The sequence below is a fragment of the Oryza sativa genome, chromosome 12 (genome assembly GCF_034140825.1).
Source record: "Oryza sativa Japonica Group chromosome 12, ASM3414082v1".
Taxonomy (NCBI): Eukaryota; Viridiplantae; Streptophyta; class Magnoliopsida; order Poales; family Poaceae; genus Oryza; species Oryza sativa.
The window spans coordinates 16443600-16466804 of record NC_089046.1 but is presented as its reverse complement, the minus strand read 5'-3'; the positions used below and the strand labels follow the sequence as shown (position 1 = coordinate 16466804).

General features: G+C 43.5%; 1 protein-coding gene across 1 annotated transcript; it reads left to right on the top strand.

The window, feature by feature from the left end:
• Positions 1-15767: 15767 nt before the first annotated feature.
• On the top strand, positions 15768-22975 carry LOC4352177 (spermidine hydroxycinnamoyltransferase 2-like). The gene is made up of 2 exons (NM_001423498.1): positions 15768-16329; positions 21713-22975. The coding sequence occupies exons 1-2, from the start codon at positions 15889-15891 to the stop codon at positions 22610-22612; spliced, it is 1341 nt and encodes a 446-aa protein (NP_001410427.1). The 5' UTR covers positions 15768-15888; the 3' UTR covers positions 22613-22975.
• Positions 22976-23205: the final 230 nt, after the last annotated feature.

Below are 23205 nucleotides of genomic sequence, written 5' to 3'. Positions count from 1 at the left end.
TTAGATTTTTCAACTCACACAAAGATGAAAATTTTGAGCACTATATTCGACCAATTATATACACGTGATATCCCTCTTAGTAGTACGGCATCCAAACTTAAATGTAAAGCTATACCAATAAGAATACCTTCACACCGTTTTTCTTTCTTTACTTGGAGGTTTACCAACATGAAAATCGTTTCGTCATCGGGACCATCCTCCTACAACTCAATAAGCGCATTAGTCCTAAATCAATTACTTTGCGTTGATCAATGCTTTTCTCGATTACTAACAAATCACGTCTTCTTGAGCCGGGCATGCAGCAGTCGAGGAGGTGCCACCCTTAGCTGCCCATTACCAATCCAACCGTAGCACACACCATGCGCCATCAGCAGAGAAGATGACTCGCATCACACAATACCACATAACACTTCCATAGTGCCGGTTGGGAAACCCCTTAAGGTATCGGTTTTCCCAACCAGCACTATGGAGGCGGCACTGAAGAGTGATCAGGCACCAATCCCATTTTAAAAACCGACACCTTTGATACCACTCGCGAGCCAAAAAAAAAAAAGGCTCGATGAATAGGCTCAAACCGAGCCGATGCATCGAGCTCATCCACCCTGCATCACAATACCCAATCCGCAATCCCCAATCAAACAACATCACAACAAGAAACCTTGAACAACACCACAGAAATCTTTCACAGAAATCATTCACTAACATTGAAGAACATCAAAGAAATCATAAACAAATCATCACAGAAAGAGAGGAGGGAGGGCGCCACCGCATGCCGCCTCCCGCCGTTGCCGCCGCTGGGCCGCCCCTCCCTAGATCTGGCGGAGGCGAGGGCGTAGCCGCCGCTGCCGCCTCCGCCGGCCAGCCGCCGGCTGGGGCAGCGAGAGAGTCGAGAGGGGAGTGCGCAGCCGCCAGGCCGCCACCATATCCCCCTCCCCTCCGCCGTCGCATGCTGCCTCCCACCGATGACGCCGTTGGGCCGCCCCTCCCCGGATCTGGCGGAGCGGAGGGTCGCGGCCGCCGGCACACGCACGCACGAGAGAGGAGTCGCTGCACACCGCTCCTCCAGCTTTTGCTGCACGCCGCCAAGAGAGAGAGGGTGTTTGAGAGAGAGGGGAGAGAGTGGGTGCTCGAGAGAGAGGGGAGAGATCAAGAGAGTTCGACTGTGAGAGCGGAGAGAACGACTAGTTGACCTTATCTCCTCGTCCTCGACGCGCCGTGTTGGGGCCCGCCGGCTCAGCTCATCCTGGCCCGGCTCAATTCGTAGGTGCCAGTATTTTTAAAAAATCGGCACCTGTAACTTATTATAGGTGCCAGTTTTCAATATTAAAGGTTCCGTGTTTAAAAAAAATCCCACACAAACTTATTATAGGTGCCGGTTTTTAATATTAAAGGCTCGATTTTTTTAAAAAAAAACGACACAAAATAGAATAGGAGTCGGTTTTTATTTAGAACCGACACCTATAATTACTTAAAGGTGCCGGTTTTTTGCGATTTTAACCCGCGGATGTAGAAAAAGGTCTATAGGTGCCGGTTTTAGCACTACCGACACCTATTTGATGTTTTGTAGTAGTAAGAGTTGCCTGTAAGTTACCCCTGCTTGATCCATCCCTTATGTCGCCATATTTATGTTACCCCTCCTCTCCTCGATCCATCCCTTATGTCGCCATATTTTTTTTACAGATCCATCATTTCTGGACCTTACGATTGCGTCAAGATTCGTGCTAGTGTGAGCTGACATTTTTTTTTTTTTGAAAAAACAAGTGCGTGCACAGCAAGGGAATCGAACCAATGACCTCCAATCACCTAAACAAGGCAGTTCAGCAACTCAGCAACCAGGCTGCTATGATTTGGTTGGCAAAATATTCTATTGATAATATAGTTACAGATATAACTACTACGAAAATGCTACACACACGACTGGATCGTCCGACTTTTGTCCGACTACGGAGTACGCAGCAACGTTAACGTGCGGAACGTCGATCTTCGTGGGCTGTAGGCGTGCAGAACCTACAAACTTGTTGGCCCTTCGCTTCGAAATGCTAAGTCTAATTTCAATCGACAGATTAAACAAGACATTAGCATGTTTATTTTTATGCAATGATTGGACAGTACAGTATACTTCGTGCTTTATGGTTTTTGATGTCACTGTACTTTTTTTTGTGTGTGTATATGCGCGAAAAACAGAATATTAAGACAGCAAGCTTTGGATTTAGCTTGACGAAATTCAGGCAGAAGCTGCGCGTAGCGACGTGCTCAGCCGTTCCAGTCGTACACACTGGTCGGACGGAGGAGTCGTACGTATAGCAGGGTTGTAACTACTATTTGTAACTGCACTATAACTATCATGGAAATACAGTACTGTAACTATAGAAACTATAGTATAGTGTAACTACTATATAACTATTTTAACTGTAATATAATGTGATATATATTTCTTACTACGACTCCGTTATGAAACTTTTTCAGCCCATGTCGAGTTTGTCTAGTCAAATGTGTGTGTTGGATCCTAATCTAATAAGGATTGAAAAATCCTTGTGATGTGTACTCTAAAATCTATCGAAAGATATCTAGCTAGTTCCTAGCTATTAATGCTTGTTAATCAACATGCTTCGGCCCCCAATTGCCTTGAAAAAAAGAACAGCGAGACACTAAAAATAAAAAATACCACGTAGATTGATTCGGATCGGGCGTCCTATATATACATATATGCTGAGAAATCATACGCCCTCACCCCCACATGTACACCACTACCGGATAAAGTACTATATAGCTTAGCTTCGTCTCTCTCCCATCTCTTTATTTTAAATAATTGTTCTTCTAAACTACTTATCTGATCTACGATCCAATTATAGCAATGTATTCGTCGCAATTAAATCTTCGCAGCAAGATATCACATAATTATATTCCAATGAAAAAAATGCATGTTTCAATATGTTAAAACTTATTGTTTCATACGTGATAGCCACACCACCGTGTTTCCCAAGATTCACGCAACTATCTTCCCTTGTTCTCTCTCATGCCTCTCTCTCTCCTCCATGCATGAATGTATTTAGAAAGCTTTCAAATAATTTTTCTCCTAAACAATTTATCCAATCTACTATCTGATCATATCATTGTATTCGTTACAATAAAATCTTTAAAAAAAATATCGCATTATTATATTATGATAAAAAAACATATGTTTCAAAACGTTAAACTAATTGTTTCATATGTGATGGTAATATGTTTCAATGCATGTTCTCATGATGTTTCACAAAAAATTTAAATGTTCCCATTACTAACTTTTTCTTCACCATATATAACTTAATATTTCACTAGTTAGTCAACTGAAATATTTGATCGTCTGATTTTTTTTTTAAGCAGTCGCCGGATCTGTAGATCCTTCCATTGACTACACCTCCCATTCCAGGCAAGAAACACGTTTAGCCTAGTCACATCACATGGTTTTCTATGGTAAAATAGAAAAGGACATTTCCTTTTCTTTTTGGATCTTGCGCCATGCATAACATGGAATATATTCTACATATATACTCTGCTATACATAAGTTAATATGTATGTTATCACATGCCCATATTTAATATTTATCTCAGGAAACATCCCTCGTAATGGTTTATTAACTTCTCCCAGATGTCAACGGTGTGAGATGCGGCCCACGGTAAGATTAGTGGTTTCTATTACAGCGTGTAGGAAACATCACAAGCACTGGTGGAGAAACCATCTTTCGTCGGTCGGCCGATTTCCACAATAGTCCCGGATGCAATAAAAACCGGGGCTAAAGATGATCTTTAGTCCCGGTTCAAAAGGGAAACGGGCATATTTGATCTTTAGTCCCGGTTTGTGTTACCAACCGGGACTAAAGAGGATCTTTAGTCCCGGTTCGAATGCTGTCAGGACCTGTCAGGCCCCCCCCCGGGATCTTTAGTCCCGGTTGGTAACACCAACCGGGACTAAAGATCTACCAACCGGGACTAAAGATCCCGGTGATCTTTAGCCCCGATTGGTGCTACCAACCGGGACTAAAGATCTTAACTTTAGTCCCGGTTGGTAATACCAACCGGGACTAATGATCCCGGTGATCTTTAGCCCCGGTTGGTGCTACCAACCGGGTCTAAAGTCCCACCCCTATATATATGTCTTCTTCCTCCTCCAGCTGTCCGAGCAAGCTTCAAAATTACTTCAAAAAAGAGGGGAGGTCATGCCAAAATTTCTATTGAATTTATTTTGGTGATTACATACAAATCGGAGGTGCCTAAAAGGTTTGCAACTTCATCCTCCAATGTTTTTTTTGTCATACTACATTTGCACCTATGTTTTGCACACTTTTTTTTGTCTCCAAAATTTAGTTGTAAGTTGATGAGAGAGAAAATGTGTGTGGGGAAGAAAGAATATATAGAAATTTAGTTCATTTGCTAAACAAGGTTTTATAAAATAGTTGAGAAGGAAAACTCTAGTGAAAGTTAATCTTAAATAATAGAAAACAAACTAAAATGAAAATTAAAAGAAGTAAAACACATTAAAATTAGTTTAAAACTTTATACAAATAGTTTTTAAGAATTATTTGGTGTAATATTTTATGATTTTTGTATGAATAAAGATATCTTATAGTTATTGTATGACTGTCATTATTGTAAGAATAATTATTTGTGTGCGGTTTTTTTGACTCATGTAGATGGATCGGCAATGGATGTACGCTGACCGGCGGTCCAAAGAGTTTATTGACGGCGTGCACTATTTTTTGAGAGTGGCCGAAGCTAACAGGCAAAGGGGTTTTATTTGTTGTCCATGCAATAAGTGTAAGAATCAGAAGGAGTATTCTGCATCCAGGACTATTCATTTCCACTTGTTTGAGTCGGGGTTCATGCCAAGCTATAATTGTTGGACATCCCACGGAGAGCAAGGTGTTGAAATGGAAGAAGATGAAGTGGAAGACGACAATATTCCGGACTTTGCTCAGTATGTTGGATTTGAAGGAAATCAAACGGGCGAGGAGGAAATAGCTGCTGATGGTAACGACGTTGCGGATGATCTTGGTCAGATGTTGCAGGACGCCAGGGAGGACTGCGAAAGTGAAAAGGAGGCCCATAAATTGGACAAGATGTTGGAGGACCACAGAACTTCGTTGTACCCAGGTTGCGAGCAGGGGCACAAAAAGTTGGATACCACTCTGGAGTTGTTGCAATGGAAGGCAAAAAATGGGGTTAGTGACAAGGCATTTGGCGATTTATTGAAACTCGTTAAGAACATTCTTCCGGGGGGAAACAAATTGCCCGAGACAACGTACGAGGCTAAGAAGATAGTCTGCCCGTTAGGACTGGAAGTTCATAAGATTCACGCATGTCCGAACGATTGTATCCTATATCGCGGTGAGGAGTATGAGAACCTAGAAGCATGCCCTGTTTGCAAAGCACTACGATACAAGATTAGACGGGACGATCCAGGAGAAGTTGACGGGCAGCTAACAAAGAAGAGAATTCCTGCTAAGGTGATGTGGTATTTCCCTATAATACCACGGCTAAGGCGTTTGTTCAGGAACAAGGGGAATGCTAGAATGTTGCGATGGCACGCTGAAGAGCGTCAACAGGACGGGATGCTGAGACACCCCGCCGATGGTTCGCAGTGGCGAAACATCGACAGAAAATTTAAAGAATTTGGAAAGGACGCACGAAACATACGGTTTGGTTTGAGTACGGATGGCATGAATCCTTTTGGAGAGATGAGCAGCGGCCATAGCACTTGGCCCGTTACGATGTGTATCTACAACCTCCCCCCCTGGCTATGCATGAAGAGGAAGTACATAATGATGCCGATTATTATTCAAGGCCCCAAGCAACCTGGTAACGACATCGACGTGTACCTAAGACCACTGGTCGAAGATCTTAAACAGTTGTGGAAGAAGGAAGGTGTCCCCGTGTGGGACGAGGACAAACAGGAGGAGTTTAACCTACGAGCGCTGCTGTTCGTAACCATCAACGATTGGCCTGCATTTAGCAACCTATCCGGACAGTCCAACAAGGGGTACAAGGCTTGCACTCACTGTATGGATGAAACAGAAAGTATGTATCTTAAGCACTGTAGGAAGGTTGTATACATGGGTCATCGTCGATTCCTTGCAGCAAACCACCCGGTACGGAAGAAAGGCAAGCACTTCGAACATAAGGCCGACCACCGTACGAAGCCTAAACATCGCAGCGGGAAAACAGTGTTTGCTATGGTTAAAGATCTTAAAGTAGTGTTCGGAAAGGGGCCTGGAAGCCAGCATATAGAGAGCGAAGATGGTCACGCGGCGATGTGGAAAAAGAACTCTATATTTTGGGAGTTACCATATTGGGAATTCTTGGACGTACGCCACGCAATCGACGTGATGCACCTCACTAAGAACCTTTGCGTAAACCTTCTTGGCTTCCTAGGTGTATACGGAAAGTCGAAAGATACACTGGAAGCACGTAATGATCTGAAGCATATGGAACAACGCGGCGACCTTCACCCGGAACCAAAGGAGAAAGGAAGCCATTACTTGAGTCCAGCCAGCTACACTCTTAGCAAGGCAGAGAAGGAAAGTATGTTTGAATGCTTGGAGAGCATAAAGGTACCGTCTGGATACTCCACGAATATCAAGCGAATAATAAGCACGAAGGAGAAGAAGTTCACAAACCTAAAGTCTCATGACTGTCACGTGTTGATGACACAACTGCTACCAGTTGTAATAAGGGGTATCCTTCCAGACAATGTCCGGGCAACAATAACAAAGCTATGTGCATTCATGAACGCAATTTCGCAGAAGGTCATCGATCCGGATAGATTAGAAGCCCTTCAGAATGAAGTGGTGCAATGTCTCGTCAGTTTTGAGTTGATATTTCCACCTTCATTTTTCAATATAATGACGCATCTGCTTTGTCACCTTGTGAAAGAGATCCGTATTCTTGGGCCTATGTACCTACACAACATGTTTCTTTTCGAGAGGTACATGGGCGTTCTGAAGAAGTATGTTCGTAACCGTGCTCGTCCAGAGGCAAGCATCGCCAAGGGTTATGGAACAGAGGAGGTCATCGAATTTTGCGTAGAATTTATCGAAGACCTTCGCCCAATCGGGGTACCTGAATCACGCCATGAAGGGAGACTATGGGGAAAGGGAACTCTCGGAAGGAAAGCAATAACGACGGTAGACAACAATTTATTCCGTAAAGCCCATTTCACTGTTCTGCAACACTCTTCATTGGTAGCTCCTTACATCGAGGAGCACTTGGCTCTAGTTCGCGCCAGGAACATTGATAAGTCCGATGCATGGATTACACGGCATCACATTGATACTTTCCCCGCGTGGCTACGACAACATCTCATGGGTAACGAGTCGATCAACCAACAACTTGCCTTCCTGGCGAGGGGACCGTCTGGGTCGATCGCGACATTCCAGGGATATGAGATCAATGGGTACACATTCTACACGAGAGCCCAAGACATGAAGAGCACGAACCAAAACAGCGCTGTTCGTGTCGATGCCATGGGACACGATGGAACAACTGCCACGTATTACGGTGCCATCGAGGACATATGGGAACTTGACTATGGTCCTCTCAAGGTTCCTCTGTTCCGGTGCCAATGGGTTAGGTTGACTGGTGGAGGCGTAATGATTGATGACAGTGGGATGACAACTGTTGACCTTAACAAGGTTGGATACTCGGACGAACCTTTTGTCCTTGCCAATGATGTAACGCAAGTCTTTTTCGTGAAGGACATGTCTAGCAAAGGAAAGAAGGGCAGAGGGCCTGATGAGCCTAAGCGTCAAGTGGTTCTCCCAGGCAAAAGAAAAATCGTCGGAGTTGAGGACAAGACTGACGAGGATTACGATCAGTTGGATGGGCAACCCCCTTTCACGGTGACGATTGACCCTAGCATCCTCCTATCAAATGAAGACACCCCTTACTCACGCAGCGATCACAAGAAGAGAACAATAGTGAGGAGAAAGTACGTGCCGTAATTATTGTGTACACGATGTAAACTATTTTGGATGTATTGATTATCCATATAAATCAATTGATGTATGGCATATGTTAATTACGCACGATTATTAGAGGTTTCAACAAGTTTAAATCATGTATATGCTAGTTATATGTGATACTTACAATTTTTAAAAGTTTTAAATCACACAGGTGGCAATTTCATATGTATGTTAATTAGAGTTTTTAACATTTAATTTACTAGCATTCATATGCTAATTATAATTGACTAGAGGATTTTTAAAAGTTTTAAATCACGCAAGTGGCAATTTCATATGTTAATTAGAGTTTTTAACATTTAATTTACTATCATTCATATGCTAATTATAATTGACTGGAGAATTTTTAAAAGTATTAAATTTAATATATTTTTAAAACTATCATTCATATATTAGAGTTTTTCACAATTTAATTTACTATCTTTCATATGCTACTTATATATGACTATTCGAATTTTTAAAAGGTTAAAATCATGCATGTGGCATTTACATATGTTAATTAGAGTTTTTAGCATTTAATTTAATATAATTCCTACGCTAAGTACATATGATGATTACAATTTTTATTAATTTTAAATCATGCAGTATGTACATACATATCTTAATTAGAGTTTTTACCAATATAATAATATCATTCATATATATGCTAAGTATATATGATTATTGGAATTTTTATTAATTATATTTGCTTATTACGATTTATCCACTTAATTTATTACAGCCAAAAATAATTTTTCGAAGTAATTGTCCTTAATCTTTGTACTTTAAATAATGTTAATGCATTAACTTCTATTTTATAAACACATATGTAAGCGAAAATCATATGCAGTGCTATAATCTTTAGTCCCGGTTCTTAACCCTAACCGGGTTTAAAAAGAATTTCGAAATAGCGGGAAAAGATATTTACTTCCGGTTGTTGAGAACAACCGGGACTAAAGATATCTTTAGTCCCGGTTGTTGAGAACAACCGGAAGTAAATATCTTTTCTTTACTCCCGGTTGTTCTCAACAACCGGGACTAAAGATATCAAGATATCTTTAGTCCCGGTTGTTCTCAACAACCGGGAGTAAAGATCTTTTCTTTACTCCCGGTTGTTCTCAACAACCGGGACTAAAGATTAGTCCCGGTTGTTGAGAACAACCGGGAGTAAAGATCCAGGGGTATATATATTCCCGGTGCGCCCTCGTCTTCTTCACCAACACTTAAACGTTTTCGGCCGATCGATCTCTCTCGGCCTCTCTCCTTCGCCGCCACTGCCTAGGGCAAATCCCCGCGCCGACGCCGCCGTATCTCGCCGTCGTCTCGAGCTCGTCGTCCTCGCCGCCGCCTCCGCCTCCTCCGCTGCCGCCGCATCTCTGGGGTGAGAGCCGCCGCCGCCAGATCTCCCTTCATGCATCTCGATCTCTCCGATCTCGATCTCTCTCCGTCGCGCCGCCCGCCACGAGACGCCGCGCCACGACGATGACGCTCCACACCGCCGCCTTCGACGCCGCGCAACGCCGCCGCCGCATGCCAACGCCACGCCGCCGCCGCCGTCGCCACGCCGCCGCCGCCTTCGCCGCCGCGCGCGCAATGCCACCACCGCCACGCCACGCCGCCGCCGCCACGCCACGCCACGCCACCGCCGCCACGCCACGCCGCCGCCACCACGGCCCCACAACGCCACGCCGCCGCCGCCGTCGCCACGCCGCCGCGCCAACCGCCGCCCCGATGCCGCCACACCGCCGTTAACGAACGAGAACGAGAACGATCGAACGAACGAGAGCGAGAACGAACACGTCAACGTACGTTGCCGCGACAACGTGAACGAGAACGAGAACGATCGAACAAACGAGAGCGAGAACGAGAACGATCGAACGAAGACAAGCGAGAACGAGGGAACGAACGAGGACGAACGTTAACGTGAAATGCAATATATATATATGTATATATATATATATATATATATGTATATATATGTATATATATATATATATGTATATATATATATATATGTATATATATATATATATATATGTTACTTCGCATTTATCCTAATACATTTTTTTGTATCTTGCAGAAAAGACGTGTTGTCGGAGTCGTCCGTCAAGCCTGAGTGGAAGAGGTAGCCCTAGAAGGAATTGGAGCAGGCAAGTGACGTAATAATATAAATGATTATTATATTTGTAATGCAATTAATTAAGATTATTAGACCTGTAATTAGACTTATCATATAAGATTGTGTAGTGTTCTAATATTATTTGAGTTTTAATATAAGATTATTTTATTGCAAATTAGACCTAGTATGACATTATTGACTACGGAATTGGTGCGACTCCTAGCAATTGACTATTGTAGTCTTAATTAGACTTAGCATATACGCACGAAACACTTAGCATACATTACTATTTTAGTCTTAGCATGTAATATTATTTGAGTTTTAATATAATATTACTTTATTTGTAATTAGACTTGGTACGTAATTATTGACTACGGAATTGGTGCGACAAGTAGCAATTGACTATTGTAGTCTTAATTAGACTTAGCATATACGCACGAAACACTTAGCATATACGTGACTATTTTAGTCTTAGCATGTAATATTATTTGAGTTTTAATATAAGATTATTTTATTTGTAATTAGATTTAGTATATAATTATTTACTAGCTAGGGTTGTATAATATACGTCACCTAGACTTAGCTTATATCACGATTTGTAATTAGACTTAGCACGTAAGGTTGTGTAGGGTTCTAATGTACGACATTTACACTTAGCATACATGACTTAGATTGTTAAAACATAAATGTCTCGTGACTTAGCAGATGTTTCTTGTATCAACAGATGGCTGACCGCGATGAGGAACAGATATTGTACGATACAATCGCGGAGGGAAGCAGCCAGTACTGGAATGAAGAAGAGGGGAACGAGGATCCAAACCAGTACTTGAACGAGGAAGGGAACGTGGAGAGGGATGCGGAGGGGAACCAGCAGGGGCACGTGGAAAGGGATGTGGAGGGGAATCAGGAGGAGGAGGCTAGTGGTAGTCAACCCTCCGTTGGACAGAAGAGGGCACGCGGGCAACGAGGTGCAGCGAAGAAGCTTGAGGGTCGGCACATCATAACGGAAGTGGAAGAAGATGGACGTCCTAGTGCCCCGGCCGAAGCCGCCAAGAACTATGTACGTCACAGCGGTTGGGTTGTGCGGGATAACGTGCCTGTCAGTACGGTGTACTGGCGAAGAACAAGGGCACGCGGAGATCATGAGAGCTTTGTCCCAGATTCGGAGAAAGAGATGCTGTGGACCACAATGCTCGAGACATTCACCCTTCCTGCGGGTACAGAGGACAAAGTGAAAAGGTGGACTCTGAAGAAAATGGCAGAACAGTTTCAGAGCTTCAAGGGAGATCTGTACCAGAAGTATATACTGAAGGGGCAGACACCGAACTTCGACACATTCCCAAAGCTAAGGGATCACTGGGACGAGTTCGTTGCATATAAGACAGGTGAACAAGGGCAGGCGATGATGGAAAGAAACAAAGAAAATGCCGCCAAGAAGAAGTACCATCACCACTTGGGGTCAGGAGGCTATAGCGTCGCGATGCCGAAGTGGGAGCAGATGGAGGCTAGCTTGATTGAGAGGGGTATCGAACCGGCAACAGCCAATTGGCCGGAACGATCGAAGTTCTGGTACTATGCTCACGGTGGAACGCTCAACCCAGCTGATGGCTCACTGGTCTTCGGCTATCAAATACGAGAGGCTGCGCGACGACTAACAGATGCAGTGGAAGCCTCCTCTCAGGGCACGTTCCGACCAGACAGAGATAGGGACGAGCTGACACTCGCCCTGCAGACTCCAGAGCATCCAGGACGAACTTGAGGGAAAGGGGTGATTCCTTGGAAGATTGGTTTCAAGGAGGACATCCACACGTACAGGAGTCGGATGAGGAGCAAGAGAGATACCGAGGCGAAGATTGCAGACCTAGAGTTCCGGGTATCGAGCTACGAACTCAACATGCAAGAGGAGGTGGCAAGGAAGGTTGATGAACGCATGGCCGCACATCGGTCCCATGATCCCCAGCCGACCATTCCTCCTGCAATGGTGAGCCCGTCAGGAAACCGTAGCAGCTGCGCCTCAACGGGGCAGGTAGGATCACAGAGCATGGACGCCATGCAAACACAGGACGAATCGACCTGTCCCGTTGATGACATCACTCAGCGGACACCATGTGAGCTGCATATTCCTTTCAAGAACTTATCAATAAAGGTAAGATTTAGCCATTCCGCTAGTTGCTGCTTATATATGTTGATTACTAATAAATAATCTCTCACAACATGAAGGTGGCGTCGGGCATGGCCACCCCAACGGACCCTTCAGGTACTTACCACTGCAGGCCGATTCCAGCAGGATACTCCAAGGTCGAAGTTGAGTTGGTCGAAGGCTCGTACGAGGACCTCGAGCTGGATTACCCTGGAGGAGACGGTGAGACGCATCTACGAGACACATGCCATGCCATTATTCTATGGCGCAGGCGGTACATCATCCTCCCTGGGCGACAAGCGGCGTCTCGTGCACCATCTCCTCCGGCTCCGCCATTTCCTCCTCAGGATCCTGCACCGTCTCCTCCTCATGCTCCGCCAGCACCGTCTCCACCGCAGGCTCCAGCATCGACTCCTCCTCAGGATCCTGCACCGACTCCTCCTCGTGCTCCTACACCTACTCCCCAGCAAGCTCCTCTTCCGGCACCTTCAAAGTCAAGGGCCCCCCCAGCTCCACCGCTTGCCCACACAAGGGCAACAAAGAAGGCGAAAGTTGACGCCGCCAAGAACAAGGACCCGGGGTACGATTGCACGCAAGAGGAGCTTGACGCTTACGTTGCATCAGAAGTCAAGAGACAATTCAAGCCTCGAAGTCCAGAAAAGAAGATTCCTATAGACCCAGTGTCAGGAACTTCTTCAGGGGTATGTCTGCATCTGTCAAGGAGGCCATCAAGCTATCGGACTATGAGCGAACGCTGAAGAAAGCATCTTCTGGAAAGTCCAAACCAGTCCCTCAGCTTGGAGAGCAACCAAACCAGGAGATCGAGCCGTTGGTGACCGGTAAAGAAATGACGATAGAACAATTTATTACTGACACCGGTCTAACTACGGATCAATTGCTAGGAGTCGCACCAATCGAAAAGGCGGAAGTGAAATACATGTATGAACTCGGTAAACCGCTTGTCAAGCCTGAGCTGCTGCAGTCCCTACCCACACAAATGTACAAGTTCCATCAGCTGTACATGGAGATGAGCGCCACCGGTAGAGAGATGATCGGAGCGAGGATCAGGGACACGGACTTCTTGCAAGGAAATGACATTCTCTGGATCAATTTCAGGGGAATCTACGAACTATACCAGCTGGACGCCCTCGACGTCTCTATTATGAGTTGCTGGATTTTGTAAGTATATCGTTCAGTTAGATTTCTTACTATACGTCTCCTTTAATTAATTAGGTCCTTGTATATAAGTAGACCATAGAAAATAATATACTCCCTTTTATCGTTGTAGAATGGAGATTCAAAGGGCCCGACGGCGGAGGGTTTTCGATACTGGATTCATCGACCCTCGGAAAGTAAACGTCGCAATGCTCGACCAATATCCACAAGAAACAGAGGACAATCTCGTCCATCTCCTGAAGGCGCAGCATTACAAGACGTTCATACTGTTGCCATACAACACAGAGTTAGTTTAATTTTACTGTCTTCCTACATACCAAATTTCATTCCCGTACGAACTTGCTAAGTGTTTCATATGTAATGCATCCCACGCACATTGCAGATTCCACTGGGTGCTTTTACTCATCGACCTGGAGGCCTGCACCGTCAACGTATATGACTCAATGGATAAAAAAGAGTCTACGTTTGACAAGGTTTTCGAACTTATAGACAGGTACCGTCATAAGTTCCTTTGTTAATTAAGAAAATCTTGTTATGTTAATTGCTACTACGAATCATAGCTTTAAACTCCATGTAGGGCTTGGTATCGGTTCCGTCATTTGGTTCGCGGCAAATGGAGAGAAAGACTTAGGCGGAAGTTCAAATTTCCTGTGAGTACACATGCTCTACATTTATATTTCTCCGATTCAAATACATACAAGTGTATATTAATTAGATCTCTCGTTGTTTGTCATTTATTTGTAGTGCGCAAAGCAAAAGCAGGGAACTAACTTGTGCGGCTATTACGTGTGCGAGTATTGCCACTGCCTTGCAGACCAAATCATCACCACAAGAGAGCTCGATGTACGTACAAATAAATTCAAAATTTCATTACGTAGCGATTTCTTGTTTAATTACTAATCAATTTCATACATTCATATAGTTTATTCGCATGAGGGATAACCTGACCACACACAAGGAATTTATCGCGGCGGTTCAAGAACAACTCATGGGATTCATCAACGAAGAAATCCTTGATCCCAAGGGTGAATTCTACTACGACGGAAACACAATTCACCGGTCCTTAGCTTCTGAGCTAGCAGCGAGTACTACTACGTCGAAATCGTAGCTAGCTAGGACATATAATGGATTGTAATTAATACATGACTACATATGTTTCTATATGCATGTGTACACATTTTCTATAATGTAAATATATTTTGTTCATATATATATCTATATACATATGCATTTGCATAACATATATATGTATAAATACATATATATTATGCATGTATATACATATAATATAATATAATATATATATATATACATATATATATATATGTATGCATATATATGTATTGAAACATATATATGCATGGTTTATATATATATATATATATATATATATATATATATATATATATATATATATATATATAAACCATGCAGCAACAGGGCATGCAAAAAAAAAAAGGTCAGCTCAACAGGGGTAACACCAACCGGGACTAAAGATCGATCTTTACTCCCGGTTATTTCACCCGGGACTAAAGATAGCGATCTTTAGTCCCGGATTGGTACTCCCGGTTTGGAAACCGGGACTAAAGGGGGTTACGAACCGGGACTACAAAGGGTTTCTCCACCAGTGAAGGTACGTACTATATATATGCAGTATGCTATCACACGTACCACCACAAGAAAATGTGCCCTCAAATATGTACACAAAAAACTGTGAATTTATTTTAGATGTACAACACAATGAGACACATGTGTTAACACAAAAGACATCAACTAAAAACGGTATATGCATATATGGAGAGAAAAAAAAAGACATATTCAATGTCAACACAGTTCACACTAGCTACTACGTACTAGCATAATGCTTTGTTTTTTTCCATTACTCCATTATTTTGTAAAACAAATATTGACCTGACGTTTTCTTTGGTGGTACACATATATTACGTGTTGCACATTTAAAAACATTTTATATATGATGTTTAATTGTCGTCCAATTGGGAGAGTACTGAGTACGTGTACTTCGGTGCCATACCAGAGAGATCATTCTGTCGATACGGCGTGTGCAACTAAAAATTTGCATCTGTCTCATGGTGTTTATATTTTTACTAAGTAAGATATAGATTTTACGTGTTTTGCGTGAAAATTTTATATACAAAAATCGTTTTAAAATATCAAATAAATTAATTTTTCAAATTTATAATAACTATAACTCAATTTATCATGTGCTAATGGTTTTTTTGTTATGCATTCCTTTAACTTCATCTTCATTAGAAAAAAAAACCACCTGAAGCTCTTCGCACGAATGTCGATACATTCCCAAGCGTGTATAAATTCAACCCTTCCATGCGTATTTGTGTTCAAGAACGGAGAGACAAAACCAGCTGCATTATAGCACACACCAGTCGTGTCTACGTACACAAATTGTTGTCGCACACATAATTATCATCCATCGATCCATCCATACAAACGTACGTAGAATCATGAAGCTTGATTCGTTCACGGCACGCCGGGGAAACCCCGAGCTGGTTGCGCCGGCGAGGGCGACGCCTCGCGAAACCAAGCCGCTCTCCGACCTCGACGACCACTGGGACCTGCGCTACCTGCAGCCAAGCCTCGAGTTCTTCCGCGTGGTCGACGGCGATCGTCGGCCGGCGAGGCCAGGGGACGGCATCAAGGCGGCCCTAGCGGAGGCCCTCGTGTACTACTACCCGATCGCCGGCCGCCTGCGGGAGCTGCCCACGGGCCACATGCTCGCCGTGGAGTGCACCGCCGAAGGGGTGGTCTTTGTGGAGGCAGAGGCAGACGTGGCGTTGGAGGACTTCGGCGAGCCGCTGATGCCGACGTTCCATGGCGCCGAGGGGTTCCTGTGCGATGTTGGAGACACCAGAGTCATCGTTGGGAGACCACTGTTTTACCTGCAGGTAAATCCAGCATGCATGCATGGATTGACCATTACTCATATATATGTGCTTAATTGATCAAAATGTTTATTCGGCAGTATCCAAACACCTTTGAGTCCTTGAGATACATATGCTTTGAAACACCACTTGATTATATTGCATCCATTAAGAACGGTTTTGCACAAAATATGACCCCATATTTTCTTGCAAAAATTGCAAAAACCACCCCCGTATGTTTAGATTTCTTTCAATGAGACAATTAGTTGCAAATACCCTTCCTAGCTAATTCACATTTGTTTAATTTTTCTCAACGTTTACCGTCTTTCACGTGTCTTTTTTTCACTTCCACATGTACTTTGACATGACTTAGCGTATCTGTTGATGAATAAGGACCCAAGCACATCTTTTAAAAGAGAAATGATCACATTGAGCTCATCTTTCTCATTTTGAATCTATCAAAGAAACCAGCTACTGCCAAACTCTATAAGGCAAACGCAATAGCTTATGTTCGGTGACTCTGAGGCTTTGTCTCTGATGTTCATAGCGAAAACTCTGGATCACCGTCACCGTCACCCATGACTCGCTGGCCGCCGTGATTAGGGATGCCTCAATTGTGTCAACGGGTATGGCCGACATGAGTGTTTACCATGGCTCCTCGTTTATTAGTATTCATATAGCGCATGTGTGGTTTATGGCCATGAAAATGGCGGAGTAACGGCAATTAGGGGGAATCTCAAACCAAGGGGCATGAAAATGGCGGAGTATAACAGCAATTAGGGGGAATCTCAAACCAAGGAGGATTAAAAGTGGGTATTAATTTGCAATGAATGGTCTTATACCAGGAATTCTGAACTTATGGTGACATGTGGGGTGGTTTTTGCATTTTTCCCTATTTTCTTATTTGGTTTTAGGCACTTTTCTCCCTGTGTGATTGTTATATTTATTCTCTTATATATTTCTACTATCCCTTCTTCCAAGTAGGTAATTGATTGTTTTTATCCTAATTCTTTTATATTACGTGTATTATAAACAATTGAAGAGTAAGTTTTAAAATTAACTAGTGCAAATTATGTAATTTATAATGTAAAAATGATTTTTTTAAAAAAAATTGGCCATCACCATAAATATAGCTAGCGGGGACTAAAATAGAGCAATTTTGAGATCCTCAGTAGTGCCATTTGGCTGTAATAAATGTTTGGAATAAGTTTGTCAGCGCGCGGTCCCTCAACTTTATGTTGGGTTTATATATCACATTCCTAATCTATAATACCAGAAATCTTCACCCATGAACTATATAAAACCGTGTAATTTTAGTCCCATGGTAGCATGATCTCCGATTTCACCGACGTGACATCGTAGTCAACAAAATAGAAAATAAAAAAATAATAGGGCCTACGTGTAAGTGAGAAAAAAAAAGAAGACCGCTCATATAAGTTCACCGGCAGCCCCGTCGATGGCTCTCTCGTGGCCGCCGCCGGCATCGTTTTCAGCTGCTGCTGCCGCCGCCACCGTCGCCGCCCCGAGCGTCTTGCGACGGGAGGAGGGAAGGGGGTGAGGGGAAGGGGAGGCGGCCGGCGGAATGCAGCCGCCGCCACCACGCAGATGTGCAGAACAGCTGCTGGCCGCCGTGGAAGCTGGCGCGCACAGCGACGCATATATATGATGATAGATGATGTGGTGTGTTGTGTTCCATCAGCTAGCTGTGCGCAGCTGAATTCCTGCCAATAGCTAGCGCCTAGCGGATCATATCTATCTCAACGTCGTCGATGGCGAGCCATCGGTAATCGGGTATTGATCATCGGCCGGCCTGCAGCTACCTGTACTGTATCTCTCTAGGTACTGTGTGTGTGCAGTGCATGCTATTTGTCAGCAGGTGATGATCGGCCCCGGGCAGCTGCCTGATGCAGCGTTGCGTCGTCGTCTCCCCTCTATTTTAAGCTCACCGGCTACTGGTAGTAGTAGAGCCAAGAACCAAAGCTATTTTAACTACGGAGTTGCTAGAAATATGGCGCCATATGCTACAGTCGATTTTTTTCAGCCACTTACACAGTAGTTACACCTCATTTACACCCCACTTACATATGCAATTAGTATGTAATTTTCGAATTTACATATATAATTTTAGTACTTACATATGTAATTTTGAGACTTACATTGTAAATACACTAAAATTACATATGTAATTTAGGGACTTACAATGTAAATACATGCCGACTATTTTTTGATGAAAAATATGGCGCCATAAATATAGCTACACCCTTTTAACTATACATACCATTGTAGCAGCCGAAATCTGGAGTTAGCGTACTGCTTGGAAGTCCATACAGAGAAAATTCCCTGTGTACCCTGTAATTTCATCCAATCCCTCTTAGATTTGCTTATTTCTTTCTGTACCCCTAAATTTTAGTTTGGATCTCTTCCATATCCCTTCCGTTAATTGGCTGTTAGTTGACCGTTAAATTCATTTCACAATATCTATTTTGCACTTTGAAATCAAGAAAATATAAATTTATGAAGTATATTGAATGAGGCTATAAATTTATTTTATGCGACTATTATATTTATGAGTTTATTTTGTGAGATATTGTTTAGCAAAAACAATATTTTACTCTCGTCCCCATGAAGGCAAAAAAAAATAATTTTGATCTATGACAAAATTTATTTTTAGATATAACAAAAAAATATCTTTACCATTAAAATTTATATATATAAGAAATCTATTTATGTGCTAAAAATAATTTTTAATAACTAGTAAATAAATTCATTTTTTTATGTCATATCTAAAATAAATATTATTTATGACTTTGTTATGCAAAATATTATTTATGATAATTTATTTTTTATGCGAGATAAAAATTATTTTTGTTAAATAATATCTCACAAAATAAACTCATAAATATAATAGTCACATACAACAAACTTATAGAGTCCATCAATATACTTCATAAATTTATATATTTTTATACCAAAGGTTAAAAAGGACTTTATAATAGGAATTTAACGACCAACTAGCGGAAGGGGTATAGAAGGGATCCAAACTGAAATTTAGGGATATACAAACGAATGAGAAAATATCAGGGGCATAGAAGGGATTGTGCGAACTTTTAGGGATACTCAAAGAATTTTCTCCATATAACCTTGCAGCGATCCGATCTATCGTGTTTTGCTGCTTCCATGGCTGACGAGGGGTCGTCGCGAGGCAAGCTGGTCGAGCCGTTGCCCTTGCCCTTGCCCGCGCCCGATCTTCTCCGTCACCTGGCCGGCCTCTAGGGTCCAAGAACAAGCCCAAGCCGCTGGTGGTTGCGACGCGGGAGAGCAAGGCGGCGATGAGCCCTGTCGTGCGGGAGCTTGCCGGCTACAAGGTGGCCGCATTCGTGCGGTACCGACGCGTCGGTGTGTCTGTGGCTCTGTGCTGTGAGGCCGCAGCACTGTCGCTGCCACCACGCTCTGGCTCCCGACCTCGCCGGCGACTGCGGTAAAGCTGCACGGGCGGTTCGAGGTGCTGTCTCTGTCCGAGACGGTGCTGTGGTCCGCAGACGGAGGGGATCGCCGCAACACCGCCGTTCTCGGTGTGTCTAGCTAGGGCGGGAGGGCAGGTGATCGGCAGCACTCTCGCCGGGGAGATGACGGCTGCGGATGGATTGGTGGTGGTTGCCGGCACATACATTCTAAAGAGAAGAGAAGAAAAAAGAGATACGAGCCCCACAATTTTTTTCTTCTCACTTACATGTGGGCCTCATATTGTTCTTTATTTTTTATTTTGCTGATTAGGATGCCACGTTAGCTAAACGAAAGATCTATACTGCCATGGGACTGAAATTGTACAGTTTTATATAGTTTAGGGATAGAGATTTCTGGTACTGAGAATTAGGGATGTCATAAAAACTCGGCGTAAAGAGGGATGGCTGGTGAACTTATTCCTAAATGTTTTCTCTATCATAAAATTTAGCATCTCTTGGTTTGTGATCGAGGCATTAAACTAAACCAAATATTATTATACTATGGTACATATCAGTATCTGCTCTAGTGTCATAAAACTTCTCTTAAAAGTAAATATATCTACTGTCCAGTGCGAGTGACTCTACCCATGCTCCAGTGTTTACTGTGGTGAGAGAAGAACACAGTTGCTATATTGGGACTTATGAATTGTTATAGGAACGGCCAGTTATAAAATGAGAAAATTCGATCCATAGCACATAAAAAAACCTGGTACCAAAAAATAGCACAAAAATTTTTTCACTTCGACTAAAAGCACAGGGCACCAATTTTCTTGCGATTCATAGCACTCCCATCACATCTGCCATCCAAACATGTGAGTTCATATGAAAAAGGACTCATTTGCCCTTCTTCCCCGAGCTAGCGCTCTTCTCCCTCGGTGATGTTGCCGCGCCCATGTCGCCGATGCTCAGTGAGCTGACGGAGCCGCTCTTCCTGCCCGCCCGCTCGCTCAGCCGCTCCCGATCGGCACCCGCCACCATGCTTCCCACTGTTGCCAGCGCCAGATCCGCCGCGCCGCCGCCGGATTCACGCGCGAGGGGTGGAGCACCGGGAGGAAGGCGGTTGAGGAGGAGGTGGAGACGCCGCACCTCCGGCCCGCCGGGTCCCGGCTGCCTACTCGTCAGCGGCGGCCTCGCTCGAGGTCACGGAGCCGACAAAGCCCGCCGCTTGCTAGCTCGCGAATCATCCCAACGTCCGCCAGCGCGCGCTGCAGCCCGCCTGCATAAGCGGCAGGTCATCGCCCCCGTTGCCGTTGTCGTCATCGCCGTCGTCCCCGTCGAAGCTACGGCCGCCCACGTCATCGTCGTCAAGCGGCCGCCGGCGTGGGAGGCTCGCCCTCGATCAGTAGCGCCAAGCGCCAGACGGGGTCCACCTCATCGTCGGCGGCAACGGCGAGCCACGCACCCACATCGTTGAAGAGCGCACGCGCAGCTCACTCGGCGGTGGCGGGCGCCGCGCGCCGCCATCCATGAGGGAGCGGAAGAGGAGACCTGGTGGGGAACGTGGGGAACGAAGGGCAAATGTGTCCGACGAAAATTTTCTCCACTCCGATCTAACGCCGTTACTTCAAAATGTGACGGAAGTGCTACAGGGCGAAGAAAAATCGGTGGCCTATGCTATAGATCGAAAGTAGAAACTTTTTATGCTATTTTTTAGTACCGCTTTCTTTCCTGTGCTATGGATCAAATTTTCTCTTATAAAATTGTCATAGGAACGACCATGTTTAGATCCTTATATATATTGAGAGATCCCATGTTTAATTAACTACAGACAACATTTGCTATCTGTTGTTGCAAAAACAGAGTTGCAGCTTTATAACTGAAAATCTTTTCAGCATGCATTGTTTACAGTCACAAACTTCGTATATATGTATGGTTTTTCATTAACATTTGTTTTTCTTTGACAGATCACTTATCTCAAATGTGGAGGATTTGTCCTTGGAACTTACATGTGTCATTGCATAGCTGATGCCTTCGGCACAATTCAATTCTTGAAAGCTATAGTTGATATAGCACGTGGTGAGGCAAAACCAACCACGTTGCCAGTTTGGGAAAGGGAGCTCTTTCTCGCAACAAGTCTACAACCCCACATCAAAGAAGACCAAAAGAAATTATTTGATGAACTGGAGAGCACCACATGTGATGATATTATGGTGACAATGCCTACTGAAAACATGGTTTCTGAATACTTTATTCTCTCTCAAATAGATATGGCTGCACTAAGGCGTCATGTTCCATTAAATCTCAATAAAACAGTCACGAGCTTTGAGCTACTAACTGCAGTTACATGGCGTTCCCGTACTATAGCACTTGGCTACAGACCTTGCCATATTGTACGCTTGATGATTGTTGTGAATGCACGTGGGAGATGGAAGAAGCTTCCTTTGGGATACTATGGCAATGGGCTTTTGTGCTCTGTCATTGAGACAACAGTCAATGACTTGTGCACAAACCCGTTAGGACACACAATTGAACTCGTCCGGAAGGCTAAAGACGAGATGAAGACAGAAGAAAATATGCAATTGAGAGTAGATTTATTGCCATTGTGGCGTGAAAAACCGTACATAAAAGTACAGAGAATATTTGAAGCATGTGACATAAAATGGATTGGGCAGGATACTTTGGATATTGGATGGGCTAAGAGGATAGGAGGTGGCATACCGACTGTTAGTCCGCCAAATTTGACAAGCTACCAATTCTTGTGCAAGAATGAAAAAGGTGAAAAGTCAACCGTCATCTCCATGTTGTTGCCACAACCTGCAATGGATAGATTCAAAAAGGAGATGGCTGCTTGGTTAATTGAATAACTAAGAGGATAAATAAGTATATCTGCTTCACGTAGAGTAAAACCACATCATCTTTTATTTGGTCGGTTGCTGAATAAGACATAGTTTCATCGGTGTTGGTTTTGTTATTCAGATGGGCTTGGGCGCGGATGGCATTTAATTAGTTAGGTCTTTTCCATTTGGTGACCAGTGTGTTATATTTATGATTATGTACTTTATTTTGTGGAGGATCGATTATCGTATAGCTCGGTCATAAGTCAGTGTACCATTACAAAACTACATCAAGTTGTGCATTATTGTGACCTTGTAAAATGGTGTTTTATGAGATAATCAAATTGTTGTTCGATCTGGCACACCCTTTAATAATATACCTATATATGGTTCAGATGAAACTGTTCGGGAGAAGATTATTCTAAGGTGCCGGACTGCCGGTTCTCTTGACCCTTTGCCTCTCAAACACCACTGATGGATCTAACATATAACTCAGGCTGTGTTTAGTTCACACTAAAATTAAAAGTTTGTTTAAAATTGGAACGATGCGACGGAAAAATTGAAAGTTTATATGTGTAGGAAAGTTTTGATGCGATGGAAAAGTTGAAAGTTTGAAGAAAAAC